The 15,392-nt window shown below is 39.5% G+C and overlaps 1 protein-coding gene across 6 annotated transcripts in view; it reads left to right on the top strand.

Annotated features, from left to right (window-relative positions):
• The window catches only part of CABIN1 (calcineurin binding protein 1), a 121,294-nt gene extending 108,622 nt beyond the window's left edge, over positions 1-12,672 (top strand). For 5 of the 6 annotated variants that reach the window (XM_074607098.1, XM_074607102.1, XM_074607099.1 and 2 more), the window contains 3 exons: positions 8,586-8,750; positions 10,559-10,785; positions 11,267-12,672. In XM_074607098.1, the coding sequence (XP_074463199.1) occupies positions 8,586-8,750; positions 10,559-10,785; positions 11,267-11,410 (536 nt within the window). In that variant the 3' untranslated portion in view covers positions 11,411-12,672. The remainder of the gene's footprint in view (positions 1-8,585; positions 8,751-10,558; positions 10,786-11,266) is intronic. The other variant, XM_074607101.1, reaches the window with a different exon arrangement.
• Positions 12,673-15,392: the final 2,720 nt, after the last annotated feature.

Here is a 15,392-nt window from a genome sequence, read left to right as displayed (position 1 = left end):
CTGCCTCTGGACTCACTCCAACAGGTCCATGTCCTTCTTATGTTGGGGGCTCCAAAGCTGGACGCAGCACTGCAGGTGGGGTCTCACAAGAGTGGAGTAGAGGGGTAGAATGCCCTCCTTTGCCCTGCTGGCTACATTTCTTTTCATGCAGCCCAGGATACAGTTGGCTTTCTGGGCTGCAGGTGCACATTGCCGGCTCATGTTGAGCTTGAGCTTCTCATCCACCAACGCCCCCAAGTCCTTCTCCTCAGGGCTGCTCTCAATCCATTCTCCACCCAGCCTGTATTTGTGCTTGGGATTGCCCTCTACCTAGGCTGAAGGACCTTGCACTTGGCCTTGTTGAACTTCATGAGGTTGGCACAGGCCCACCTCTCAAGCCTGTCCAGGTTCCTCAGGGTGGCATCCCATTTCTCCAGCATGTTGACTGCTCCACACAGCTTGGTGTCATCAGCAAACTTGCTGAGGGTGCACTTAATCCCCGTGTCCATGTCGCTGACAAAGAAGTTGAACAGCACTGGTCCTAATACCAACCCATGAGGAGTGCCACTTGTCACCGGTCTCCACTTGAACACTGAGCTGTTGACAGCAACTCTTTGAGTGCAGCCATCCAGCCAGTTCCTTATCCACCGATTGGTCCATCTGTCAAATCCATGTCCTTCCAATTTAGAGACAAGGATGTTGTGTGGGACAGTGTCACATGCTTTGCACAAGTCCAGGTAGATGATGTCACTTACTCTTCCCTTATCCATCAGTGCTGTAACACCATTGTAGAAGGCCAGCAAATTTGTCAGGTGCAATTTGCCCTTGGTGAAACAATGTTGGCTTATTTTCCATGTGCCCTAGCATAGTTTCCAGGAGGATTTGCTCCATGATCTTGCTGGGCACAGAGGTGAGACTGGCCTGTAGTTCCCTGGGTCTTCCTTTTTTCCCTTTTTAAAAATGGGGGTTATGTTTCTCCTTTTCCAGTCAGCGGGAACTTCAATGGACAGCCACAGCTTCTCAAATGTGGTAGATAGTGGTTTGGCCACTTTGTCTGCCAGTTCCCTCAGAACCCGTGGATGCATCTCATCAGGTTCCATGGATTTGTGCATCTTCAGGTTCCTCAGATGGTCTCAAACCTGATCTTCTCCTACAGTGGGTGGTTGTTGTTCTCCCAGTCCCTGCCTTTGCCTTCTGTGATTTGGGTGGTGTGGCTAGAGCCCTTGCTGGTAAAGACTGAGGCAAAAAAGTCACTGAGTACCTCAGCCTTCTCCATATCCCGGATAACTGTGGTGTTCTACTCTGTTTTCTTGTGTCACTTGTATGCAACTTTCATTACTTTATCCTTCATTTCCCATGTTGACTTATCCTGTTTTTCAGCAGCTGTCTTCCTCAGTTCCCAAGGCCGAATTCCTCCAAGGCTTTAGAAACTCTTTAAATACTTGTAACCCCATGCCTGTTGTACCATCTAGGGGCAGAAGCTCCTATCCACCCATCAGTGACTGTAGAGTCACTAATAGAGATCAACTGGGCTGCCTTCAGCTAGCTCTGCATTGCAGCTCCCTGATCTCTTGCTGCTTCAGCCTCCTTGGCATTGGTATTCTCACTGCCCCTTGTCTGATCCTTGCTTTTCATGAAGCTTTTTGTTTTTCACGGTGAGTGCACTCTGAAAACACTGCTGAATGTCAGCAGGGGGGTTCCTGTTTGTGAATGACTTCTTAATTCCTTTTTGCCTAGTGCTCAGACAGTACCAGTCAGTCCTGTCTTTTCCCTTTGGAAGTACACTGATTTGCATTCCTATCACAACAAATTCATTCCAGAAGGGTTTCTCAGTACACTTGATATCTATTTCTGATCTTTACCCTTCAAATTTCTTAAGTTTCAATTTTTCAATCCAATGCTGTGTAGAAAATCCTTTGAAATTAAAACTGTCATTGTTTTTATGTACCCATGCTAGATCAGTAAGACTAGGACAGGAGTGGCAGCTTCCCAGCTGTGGCCCGTAAGGTGATGGTACGTAGCCAGGAGTTCAGTGCAGTCTGGACGGGTTTGTGGTCCAGGAGGCTCTCCAGCCCTGTGCACCCTTAGATCCCCCTGAAAATCCCGGGAACTCACTGCCCTCTGGATATCTTACGCTAATGGAACACGTCTTCTGGAGATCTCTTGTAAAAGAACATGGTAATGATGCTATATTATTACAATATGTTTTAGTTTCACTAGTTTTAGATTACTGCCAGCAGCATAAAATTTACATATATTCCTGCACAAATGAAGACTGAAGAGAGATCTAGTTGTAAGCCTCCTGCACAGGCATTACGTTACTTACAAAGTTCTTAGAAAATCGCGGGGTGTCATTACATTCTTTTAAGAGATTTTTCTGACAGCTGCTTTTCCTAATTTGCATTGTGCTTAGCTGGCTGTCAGGCCAAAGAAGGATAAAATACTGCCAGAGAAGAAAAGGTCTTATGACTTTCATCAGATAACTAGTACATAAGATTCAGAAGCAGCAGACTGTAAATAGGTGACTGTTACTATCCCCAGGTGCTCCTGTGTGATGTACTCCAAACGATACGTGCTTGCTGCGTCAGATACTAAAACACGAATATCAATTAGCTGTATTTTTATAATGCCATTTGAAAGTTCATGTAGTTGAATATCAAACTGTTGTCTTTTTGATCTAGGCCCATCTTTTTTTTTTTAAATTGAAGCTTTGTTTTGTTTTGAAAAACAAGAGAGAAAGTTAGTATTGAACTTCATTGAACTTTATAGGGCTTTTCTTTACCAACATGCAGACCACCTTTCTGTACCTCTGGGAAACTTGGAAGTGTCAGGAAATGTTTTTGGACAGGGGAACTCCACTGTCTCTGCTGTTAGGCTGGCCCCAGTGTGGCTGTGGTAGGGACCTGGTAGCTTGGGACTTAGTATGGGCCAGGGACTATTTCCAGACGGCACTTTCAGAGCAGCCACCTGGTTTAAATTTTTTAATTGCGTTGATGTTGTTCTGTGATAGCTGACCTTGGCCTTAGGAAGCATTTTTGGGTATTTCTCATATAATTGTACAGTAGACTCTGTGTTCAGGACCCTAGCGATAAACATAGGCGTATGCCATGCTATTACAGTGCTAACTTCTGTTCACCAGACTGCTTGAATATCTTTCATTTCAGGGGGCAATAGAACTTGTGTTCTGCAGCTTTTCACCTCCAAAATTACTCTGACGCATAATTTTTAACACATGGCTTTGTGTGTCAGCTTTGAATGTAATTTCCTGAATTTGGCATTTCAAGTCAAATACTTATTTCTACAGCTATGACTTGGTAGTGGTTTTTTAGAAATATATTTCATGTCAGGATATTTGGAAATTAATTTAGAGAAAGAAAATGCATATACCGAGTATACCTACTGTGTCCTGTGATGAACTAAGTAGTCTCACTGCCTGCTGTGGTGTAGTACCTCCTGGCAGATACAGTTTGAGGGCTGATGCCCCCATTATTTCTGTAGGTCAGCATCCTAAATCAAACTGCGTTCAGCTGAACCAACCTGTGTTCCAGTGCAGTCTTTCCATTGACTTAGTAGTCCAGTGTACGAGGAAACTCTGAGCTCCTTCAAATTCAAGCTTTCCATGGCCTTTGCAACTGCTGTATGGGGAAAAAAGCTGTATTAATTCCCAGCACATTGGAGAGCGAGGCAGATGGAATACAGAAAATTGTTTTCACATTAGCACTATTCTTTGGAAATGTGGTAGGATATTTACTCCACTGTGTCAGGGAGCCAGGGATCAGACCCATTTCATTCACCAGGGAAAAAAAATATAAACCTTGTAAATGAGTAATAGTCAGTTCTGTGAATAATTGTACGTGCAATGGGTGGACATTAAAATACAAAGTAAACCGGTCGTTACTGGGACTAGTAAAATAAGTATTTCCTAGCGTCTGTAGGCACACAGAATTCAATCCTTACTCTTTTGAAGTGGTTGGAAGGTGAGGTAGTACAGATTTGCTAAATCGTAGTGAGGTATTTGCAGGTGTTTATCGTGACACACAGAAGTGCTAGGGAAGGTGTTTTGCAGAGGGATGAAGGCAAGTGGTGCAAGTGCTTTATTTAAGCACTCGAAGCTGTTGTCTGTTCATTTCTCCAACCATTTGCTTTTGAAACCATGTTAGTATTCGGTCCTGGAGTTCAAAGCTCAGCTCCTTCCTTTTTCCTATAATGAAATGATGTTTTGTGTATGCACTGTAAGTTGCTTGTATCCTGTAACATCTGTGCTATAATACTTGAAACTGCTTCCCTCAGAAACTGGGAAACATTTTTTTTCCAGTTGCTAGTCACATTTTCTGGGCTTATCTTTCAGTTGTCACGTAATAGGTTTAGTGCATGACTTACAGGATTTTTTTTGAAATTCCACATAAAATGTTTTATAACACTGTAATGTTAATGTCTCTTGTACTTGACAGCATGACAAAATCAAATGATTAAGTGTACAGTGCAGTGCAGAGACCAGAGCAGCTGTTTACTGGTTACAGTACTACTGCTTTTAAACTTTCTCCACATCTGCAAATTGCCAAGTGAATATTTTTTATGGTGTTATTTTTCATTTTATACACATCAGAATAGCAAAGTAAATTGTCTCAAGTATAAAAATGGTTTCAGGATTTGTATAATCTATATGTTTATAGTGTGTGGATATATGTATATAGTGTATTCTCTGTATAAAGTGAGACCGAGAGAGAGAATATTAACTGTGATGAAGTCATGAACCCAGGCGCCCGCTATAGGCATCTGCAAACACTGGTTACCCTGGCAACAAGTGGAAAGAGGTTGGAGAGGAAAGCTGGAGTAGGTTGTTGCATTGAATTGTTTTCAGCTTGTTTCTTCCTCACTAAAGCAGGGAGATGTTGAAAGGTATGATGTCCCTCTTTCTATGTGTATACTATTTTATATGTATTTAGACAGTTGTTGGGAAAGGGAAGGCTAAAAAAAATACTTGTAATTCAGCTCAATTGGAGATGAACTTTTCAATATAAATAATAATATGCATTGCAAATCTGTGGGTTGTTTCTACGTGCTTAATTTTTGTGTGTTGTGTTGTAAGGTGAGAGTGCTAAATGGATCTCCAGAGTACAATACCTGTCCCATCTTCAGCCTGGAGACAAGTGGCTATTGCATATTACGTTTTCAGAAACTGCTTTTATTTTAAACTGGGTTTGTAGAGCTAATGTTTGAAAACCTGCCAGAACAGTACAAGTACTAGGTATTACCAAAAGATTTTTTAACTGATATTAAACCTGAGCTTCTGAACACCTTCAGAATGTGCTGTACTTATATTCTTGTGCTCTTGCACTTGTGCAGAATATTGTGGCTCATGAGTTAGTGGAGTCTTTACCTCCCTGGGGAAAGTTTTTATTAGAAAAACTAGGACATTATGTTCAGGGTTATAACAGACACAAGACAAATATCAAGATACTCTCTTCAGAAATCTGTTTTAGACAAATAATAGGAGATCCAACTGTGTGTTTCTTCTTGATTGTCCTTCTCTCTTTTGCCCCTTTTTATCTGTAATAAAAAAAGATATAATAAATATCAGTGCACTATATTAAAGTATAAGTAGTATAAGTTATGATATATACACCTGAAACAACCAATTCTTGTTATTTACAAGAATTTAAAAAAATGTTTTTGTTCATTAACTTTATTTTTAACTTAGAAATAATGCCACTGTGATGACTACTACAAAAAAAAAAAAAAATTGCATGGTCCTAAAATAATAAAGTGTATGCTCCAGTCAGGGGATAGAATTCGGTCACTGTGTATTTAGCACCTTTGACAGCAAGGGATTGATTAACAGACGGTGGTTCTTGATTTCTCATGTACTGAAAGATGCAGCCTAATAGAATATTAACAAGTAGCGTTTCCAGAAGTGCAGTGATAGAAATACACACTTAGTGTGCCAGGCTCCTGCCCTTTCATTTCTATTCACTTCTACGTGAAAAAGGGCTGTCACATAATTTTATTCAAATTAAATCTAATTTTACTACACTATAAAACTGGATCTACAAAACTAACAAAAACAAATACGATATGTAAGATGGAGATGCTTATGAGTATGATGATTGCTCATAAAAGAACATAGACCGATAGCAGTCTTGTAGCAAAAAGAAAGCTCAGAAGAGCTTTTGTCAGTGGGGCGTAATTTAGTTAAAATAAAGCACAGCAAATCAGCTTAAACAATGATATATCTTATAATTAAACAAAGATTCTAATCAGCATAAGAGGTAGAGTTTTGTCATTAAATGATAATGCAAATCTGAGCTCTTATTCTGAATGGTGAACTAATAAGTCCCTAATGTAATTTAGCAGTTGAGTACATACGAGCTGCTCTCAGTTAGCAGTATAGTTGAGGCTGTAGGATTTGCAGTTTATTTGTATATAGTGTTGTATCTGCTAAATTAATTGCTGGTTTTGTATTCTTGGTTAATAAGTGTATAAGAAAGATTCTGTTAGTACTTACCCTACATACTTAAGACTGTGAGTTTGAAGTGCTGGAGTAAATTAAAAAGGAGTTGACTTCTTAGCTGTCTTGTAGGGTAGTCTTCGGAAATCATAATTTTCAGCTTGCTTTTCTTCAAATCTTGAAGTAATGTTTCATTTTGTCTTTTGATCAAGTGTCTTGTAGCCATTTCAATGTGGGAGTCTTCTGGGTTTAGACTACAGCTTATCGTCAGATGCTAGCAGTGTAATGGGATATGTGTGTATTGGCTTCAGGCCACGTTAGGGCTGATCCTTCTTCGTAAGGTCTCTTGTACTTTGTCAGCACGTGGTTAAATCGTACGTGTATCTGGTATAAAGGGCAGGCAAATACAGAAAATGATCCTTCAGCTCTCCTCTGCTTCTTAAACAATGGGAAACAATGAATTATGATTTTCCTAGTCAAGATTCCTGTAGTGAAGTACTTCCTTCTGTGTTGTTTTTAAGCTGATTTGGTCTATTAATATGTGTATAGATGCAGCTATTATTTTCCTACTTCCAATGCCATATTTTGAAGTATCCATAGAGAAATGTGGAAGAGAGTGCTGAGAATGAGAACCACGTTCTTCTGCATTAGACCTTTCCATTTTGTGCTTGATAGTGAGTGGAACATCACAGAACAGAAGCTGCTTGTGATTTGTGCTGTAGTGTGTGACCTTTCCTTTTCGGGAACTATTGGAGAATTCTATAGAAGCAAACTCATTTATCCTAAGGCGTATATTGGCTGTCAGCTACAAGTTTAGATGATGGGTTCTTTTCTTTACCAATGAAAATTAGTGGATGAAAGAATTTACAGCCTGCTTTGGTAAGCCTTTTTTTGTACAAATTATTCAAGAACCCTAGAAAAAATCTAATTAATTTAAAAAGTTGCATCTTTCAAACTGCATTGATCTGACTTTTACCAAGCTGTTAAGCTCTAATGTTGTCTTAAGCATTTTCTGCAAGGGGAACTCTCGTACTGTAGAATATTACCATGGTAAATTCCAAGTTCTTATCTACATTGGTGAAGATGGAGAAGTGTTTTCAACACTTGAGGGGGTGGGAGTATATTTCCAATAAGGAAAAGTTGAAATATATATTCCTTTTTTAAGACATCATACTGTCAAAATCCTAAATTAATTTTTAGAGCAAGTTAGACAAGCAAGAATATACATTGCATCTGCTGGCCTGTGATAGCTGCCTGTGCATGCCTTAGCCTGGGTAAATATAAGGTGATTCAAATTAGATGAGACAGCCCTTTGTTTTTGAAGGATATGTTCATTTTTATCAGAGAATGAGAGCTTGTTTGTGTCTCCATAGCCTTGAAAGCCTTTCAGCTGCTTCGGTCTGCCCTTCCCAGAAAGGGCACCAGTAACTCTCAGTAGTTCAGTGAAAATGACTCCTGTTATGTACAATAAGCAGCTCAGTGTGTAAGAAAACCAGTTTAACACTGCATTAATTTAAAAGCAGATACAGTTGGTTACATAATAAAGAGATTGTACACACACTTACAGGGATTCTGAGTTATAAACATCCCAAGTTCTCAAATAGCAGAAGATGGAAATTTTACACTAATATATTTATAGAGATACAGTGGAAATATCAGATTTTGTCCTGCTACTGGATGTTCACAGTAATTAATCTTACTTACCAGTAAGCTGCACTTCAGCATAGCATGTACCTGTGGTTGCAGATTAGAGAAGGACCTATTGATCACAGCTGGCTCATCATTAAAGTGATGGATTTTGCTCTGCGTGTGTGGCAGGTGTTTCAGCCCTCGCTCCTCCAAAGGAGGATGGTCACTTGCATGTGTTTTTCTTGCAGATGTGCAGAGATAACAAAATGTCATATAAAAGAATTTTTCTTATGCTTTTTAAATGACATTTATTTTTTTTAAGAGTCGGAATTGGTGGCACCAGCTATGAAAAAGCTGGTATTGCCATTTTAACTTGCCAATATTTAATTTCACTCAGTCATGTTACGGTTTACAAATAGAGCAAGGTTAAAAAAAAAAATCTGCCAGTTGGTTAGGCAGCAAAAGGATTGAGGCTTAGGAGAGAGATCAGGATGTCTCTTAATCTGTTAATTATATTTCATTACTAAAGAGGAAGAAGAGCTTGAAGTGCCTTTGGAGGGGCTTGGATTTCAGCAACAGGAGTCACGGCTTTGTCAGCAGATGAAAATGGCTACTGTTGCACCATCGCCAGAGCCTGTTTGCTGGCAAGTGGAGTCGGTGACCAGCACAAATTCGGGACATGTTTGTACCCAAGGTAGGAGCTTTCTGTGCTTCAAAGAATTCTGGGAATGGGTGGTTAGCTGTGGATCACTCTGTAGGGACTGATTGATTGGATAGTTGTGATTCATATTCCTCAGTTTCTCTGCCTGCCTTCCAGTCAAGTATTCCAGAGTTTAGGGGCATTCCTGGCAATGTCCCAGCTTCCTGGGAAACTGCCTTGTCGTCCCTTAATGGTTATTCTCTTTGGTGCATGACTCACATATGCTAAATACCACGGCAGCAAAGCCAAATAAAAACCTCCCAGCACCAGACTATCATGCTATATAGTTTGTGCATCCTTTAAAGTAGAATTTTTCTTTTAATTGAAATCTTATACGGGGCAATGTGACAACACTTTGGATTACACTCTTGGAATATTTAGCAGAAGGAAACAATTTTTCACAAAAGCTGACTCAGTCTGTGTAAACATAAAAAACAGCATTACAGCAGTTAAAGCTTTCTGTCCCTCCGCTGCCCCCTTCCCAAGAGAAGTAGGAGTTAGTGTTTTAATTGAAAAAATGTAAAACTTGGTATTTCAGGTGGGCATAATCTAGGTATTCACGTTTGGGCTATCTCGTTTTTTCTTATTTGAGAGAGGCAGATTATCCTGTGTCTGATTACTGCAACATTTCTGATACTCTATGCCGAAATGATTGGCTGCCCATGGAGATGGGTCACTGATCTTGATGGAAAGCCGAGCCTCATCTGTTGTGGCAGTTCTTGCGTTCTTGTGTACAGTTGAGAACACACAATTCAATTGTACATCCCTTAGTAGTTAGTTCTACTGCTGGTTGTTTTTCAGGATAGCATCAGGAAGCTGGTGTTTTATTTTGCTGTGCTTAAGTGGCCATGTCAGTTCCGGAAATTTGCAAGAGATGGATTTGACAAGACTGAAACTGAAAAAACATATATAAACACCTGTCCTTATTATCAGTCTGAGATACATAAATCAAAATACGAGAGTCTAACTTTTTTTAAAACTATTTTTGACTCCATATGAAGCAGCATTGTTAGTAAGGAATCAAGAAAACTTTTAAGGAATTCTCAGTTTTTAATGTGAAAGCATTGTCTTCTACTGGGTATTGTTGTGTATTTTGTAATGTGATAGTGCCTAGGGAAGGGCTGGATCCCGCTTTACTTCATGAGATGAGCCCAGTCTGAGCAAGTTTGCACTGTAAAGACCACAAGCTGGGACACTTGGGAAGTATGTGGAAACGATGAGAACTAGTGTGGGAGATAGTAGCACAAGCACACCAAGGAGGTTTTTATGGCAGGATTTGAAGAATGTAATGAGGAAATTTTGACGGGTGTTACCATGTATTTTTCTTAAATTGTTGAGGAGTTGCTATCTCAATAATTAAACAGGCAATGCTATAGTGGAAGAAATTAAGACTCATAAGTAAAGCTAAGTAGGTTTATTTGTTGCATTACAGGATGGAGAGGCAGCTAGAGAATGTGAAGATAAGATGATTGCATCTGAAACAAAAAGTGGGAAAATGGTGATTGTAATAGACTTCTAACTAAATGTAGATGGGTCAGTGCTACACTACCACTTGTTGTGCTTGGTCAGATTGAGTTTCTGCTGTCCAGTAGGGTTTTCTTTAAATTATTACTGATTTCCAGTTGTCGTTAAAGAATCTTGAGGCACTTTCTTCTTCTGTTTCTGAGCCTTAGTTAAAGCAAGACTTGAAGAAAGGCCTTTTGAGCCAGCCATATGTCTAACAATGAACTATTCCCTCTTCTTTGACATCTGAAATCCTAGATAGCTTCCTAACATGTTTTTTCTTATTATTTTCTGTTTAGCCTCCAGTTCCAAGCCTGAACTCAGCTCCAGTTCACAGACTTTGGGAAGTCAGCAGAACAAGACAGATGGCACCCGAGTAAAAACTCGCATTCTGCCCAACATGCCAAAGCTTTTCATACCTTCATCTGTCACCAAATTTCCACCTGAGATCACTGTCACTCCACCCACTCCCACCCTCCTTTCTCCAAAGGGCAGCATTTCAGAAGAGACCAAGCAAAAATTAAAGGTAATAAAAAGGAAACAGTAATTTTTTAGATTTTTGTTTAATCTTAATTCTCACGTCAATAAAATATTTGTATGAAAGGAGCAACAGTTCCTGTCCTCAGCTCATAACCAGAGATAGAATAAGTAGTGGAAGAAGATGCTAGCTATTATCAGCAGAAGCCAGTTCTATAGGACTGATGAAGTATTGGCCATGGGTGAAATCATAGCTGTCCTAGTTTTTAACCCTTTTGAGGGACAAAATGGGCAAGGAAGCTACTGGAGCCATTGCAATTCTTAGGTTAGTGTAAGCTACCAGAATATTAACGGTGGGGAAGCCTACTGGTAAATATTATGCTGTTTCACATTAGGATGCCGTATCTTTTATAGAAGTAAGAGAGCTATTGAATGTGAAGGAATAGCAACCAGGTGGCTTTTATCCCTGTGATCATGGGTTTATCCTGACTATTTAGCAATATATTCTCTCTCTCTCTTTTTGGGATCAGTCTGCTATTTTGTCTGCTCAGTCTGCAGCGAATGTAAAGAAGGAGAGCCTTTGTCAGCCAGCTTTGGAAATCTTAGAGACCTCAAGCCAGGAGTCCTCACTGGAAAGTGATACTGATGAAGATGATGACTACATGGACATATGAATGAATTCTGGCCATCATCAACACCAACCATATAACCATTCTTCTTGTTGCCAGCATCTCTGGCAGTCGAAACATCTTCGTTGGCATTACTCTCCATTTAATCGGCATCATTGTGTTCTTCACTTTCATTACCTTTGTTATCATCACTACCACTTGTATTGCCTTCAAAATCTTTGCCATTCTCCCCATCATGGTGCTTGACGGAAAGAATGATTGTTTATCAGGCAGTTAATTAATTTGGACCACGCTATCACCTTTGACTTCAGTAGATGCAAGGATGTTTTGAGCTGCGATTCACATCTCTCTGCTGTTCCTGCTTCTTCAAACCAGAGCCTTGGGAGTCACTCCAGTATCTCTTTTCTATAGCATTTTCTTTCTTTTAGTTGTCGTTTTGCATTTTCCCCCCTAGTTGAGTTTTCCTCCCAATAGTTCAACAACCTAATGTCTGTCTAGCCATGCCATGATTAGTCCAGCAGCTTCTTTTAAGGTGAATGGAGTAGGAAAAAATTGCTGAGCTGGTAGAGGTTTTAATTGCATCTAGAAAGTCTATGGCTTTTTTGCAGCGCGAGAAGGGTGAGCTGAGAGCATGTCAGCTCCTTAGCGCTGCTGGGCGCTTTGTTGGAATTTGACTCAGTGACAACAGGCAAAGAACCAGCTTTTCCAGAGAGACAGAGAGGTTGACCTCCTGTTTGTGCTCATTTCACACCAATGTATGAGGTCCAGCAGAAATTATCTACCTGAATGTTGGCTTAAAGAACTAATCTTTCCAGAATTGTCTTACAGTCCTTTCTCTTCTAATGCCTTGGACAAGCATTTTGAATTGGGGGCTAGATGATATTTTTATGGTGGTATTGAAAAAACTTGAAAGGTTTCAATACCATTTCAGCAATGTCTGTTTTTTACAGAATGACACGAAAAGGTGTTTTTTATCTATCTGCAGAGGGACTGCTCACAGTTATTTATATGAGAAAATAATGGTAACAAAGATCCTTTTTTTTTTCTACTAAATGTTAACTTTGTAAAATAATGAATGCAAACCATGCAAAAAAACCACATCACACTATATATACACACGTGCGCCCACAGACATATATATGTGTGTGTACATATATATATGTATGTATATGAAAAAAGAAAATGCGTACAGCTTGCAATGTCAGATTTCTTTGTGTTTGGGGGAGGTCGTTTTCTGTAAAATGCAGAGCTTTGTATAAACTTTTGGTTTTTTCTAATAAAGTTGAAATGTATTGTTGTCTCTGTTCATCTGAGGGGGCAAGGTGCCGTGGTTCTGGAAAAAGTACTCCTCCTCCCTTCCTTTTCTTTCTTGGATAAGAAGGTAGCAGAGGAAGGGGATGGGGGGAAGCCTCTTCCTTTTCTGCTGACTGCCAGAGCTCTTCAGATGGGTTTGGTCTTGTGCGACCCAGAGCCCGGGTCAGCCAGCGTTGCCAAGATTGCCCGCAGCGGGTTCGCTTCCCCATTGAGATGTGATCTGAATTGTTTTTCACCTATCTGAATATCTTTGAATGCTGATGAGCAGCATAAGGGGTGGACAACACATAGTGAATGGGATCACCTAGAATATTTGGCTGTACAAATTAGCATTTAATCCACTATTACAGTGATCGCATTCATTCACTCTAAGAATAGTGAACAGACCCTGGATAAAAAGAAGCAGCGTCAAACCCTGTATTTGAAAGTTTATTCTCATATTCTGCATTATTTGAACAAAATGTAATTTGTAAGCAAGTGAGCATGTCTGCTGGCTGTATTAGCAACTGTTTGTGTAAATTGTTCACTTACTACAAGTGATAGGTGAGCTGGATGCACCTGATATGGAAAAGATCAGGTAATTGAATGGTAAAAGCAAATGGGTATTTTCAATAGTAATATGTTTTCAGTGTTTGCTCTTTAATTTGGTGTAAGTTGTTATAAATACAGTGTATAGCATACCATATAGTCACTGACTGGCAGTAAGCTAAGGTAGCTTTAGATAATCAGGCATGATCTTTATTTTTTTAGAAGATGGCACAGGAAAAGAGAAATCAGCTTCTTATGAGAAATGGAGCACGACTCAGAGGATATACTTCTAAATACAGCTTTTTCACCCAAATAGAGTAGATGCATAATCTTTTTGGCTAATGTATATTATTAAAGGTATGACTGACCTTAAGATTGTATTTAAATTTTTAGGTCTGCACATCTAGCATGGGTTTGATGTATGAAGACAGAGCATTTGATTTTTCTTAATTAACTTTGGTCACTGAAAAAGGTTGTTTCCCTTTATTATTCTTCAGGATTCCTTGGCCTTAGGCATTTGCCTCCTGCTCCCGCCCCCCAAAGCTTGCTAAAATGTCTGATCTTGAGCTTTCTTTTGACTTCTAGTCCTTCTTTTTAAGAAGGATTTAATTTTTTGCTGGTTAAGGAAAGCTAGAATAGTAAGTGTATCTGTTCCTGTCAGCAAAGAGAGCTGAACTTTTCTGATCTGCTCTAAACTCATTTTAATCTTCAGACTACATAAATATGCAACTTGTATTATCCTATATTAAAAGGTCTTACCTGTTTTTCCTTTTTATTTGTCTTTTAATCTATGATCTTTTATTTACACTGTGCTGTTGGGTAGCTCAGGGACTTTTTCTCAAGCTCAAGAAGTTACCGAGAAGGAGCTACACAGGCCACCTCCTTCAACTGCTGCCCTTCTGCTAATGAATTGTGTGTTGCTCAGCTACGGGCCATCTTCTGTAATGGGTATTACTGCTGATTTTACACCAAAGGGGTCGTTCTTCTTCTGTGTGTGTGAAATCGTCTCTCTGTAAGTACAGTTTATGTAGTTCTTCAGTTCAAGGAACCATATTCTGGAGTGCAGATACCAAGACCACTGGATGCATTTACATATGTTTGTCTGAATCACCATACCCAAAGGTACTTGGCGCAAGAATTTCAAATCCTTACAAGCAGAAATATTCATTTAATACAGCATCTTCTGAAGCCTCGCAATATAATTTTGTGGAATTTTCAAGAAAAAACATTATGGTAAAACTGCAGTTAGCTATTAGTTTAATTGAAGTAATTTCTTTGATTTCAGTCTAATCCTAGTTGTAATAGTTTGAAATCCAACTATAGGCAAGGTCCAACTTTCCAACTCCCCCCTTTCAGAGTTGCAGATCAAATGTAAACACAACATCTATCTTCAGGATTTACTGGGTAACTGTTTCTTCTGAAATCTCAAGTGTTCCGTGGTACCTTTCTAATGTGCCAGACAAATAAATGGCAGCTACTGAAGTATATTGCTTTTATATTTTTTTGGTTTGGTTTTTCCCTGTGAAGCTATAGGGACATGAATGTCTGGTGCCTAAAGGAAACTTAAAGGTAAGATGTGTGACCGAGTCGGGGTGGAGGGGAGGCTTTTACTTCTTTCTTTTTTTTTTTTTCCTGCCAGTGGTAGATTAAAAAGTCAGTCCTTTTTCGCTGTCGGAAAGCCAGAACTGTTAAGACTTCCAGGCAAACAGCAAAAACATTTTTGTTCCAAAGCAAGTGGAAACAAATTATTTTGAACTGGATATTGTGAGTAATTTGTGGATAGTTGATACACTTTTGTGCTGTTCCTGGGTATTGTTTGTACACGTGATAAGGTACCTTTCACTGATCACCATTGTTAAGGTGTGTAGTACTGGGATTTGCCTGTGTTTAATGCAATTTCATTACCTGGCACAAGGATTATATAATCCACGTATAGTTAAGACCATCGAGAATTTATCTCTCTGAGGCAAGGACTAGTGTTTTACTAAGAATTAATTTTGTTGGGCACAGCTGTTGTTAATGGCTTCTGCCCACTGTCTCAGAAAAAGCTAATAATGTTCCATTCCACAACCGAAATACCAAATCAAGGAAGATACTGAGTATCTTTCCTAATTCTATTGTGTACTAGGGTTTGTCAGTTGTTGTCTCTTGTTTTGGGTGTTTTTTTTATTAGAATGAGATTTCT

Source organism: Larus michahellis, chromosome 13 (genome assembly GCF_964199755.1).
Source record: "Larus michahellis chromosome 13, bLarMic1.1, whole genome shotgun sequence".
NCBI lineage: Eukaryota > Metazoa > Chordata > Aves > Charadriiformes > Laridae > Larus > Larus michahellis.
Note: the sequence above shows the minus strand (reverse complement) of the source record. Positions and strands in the feature narration are given on the sequence as shown.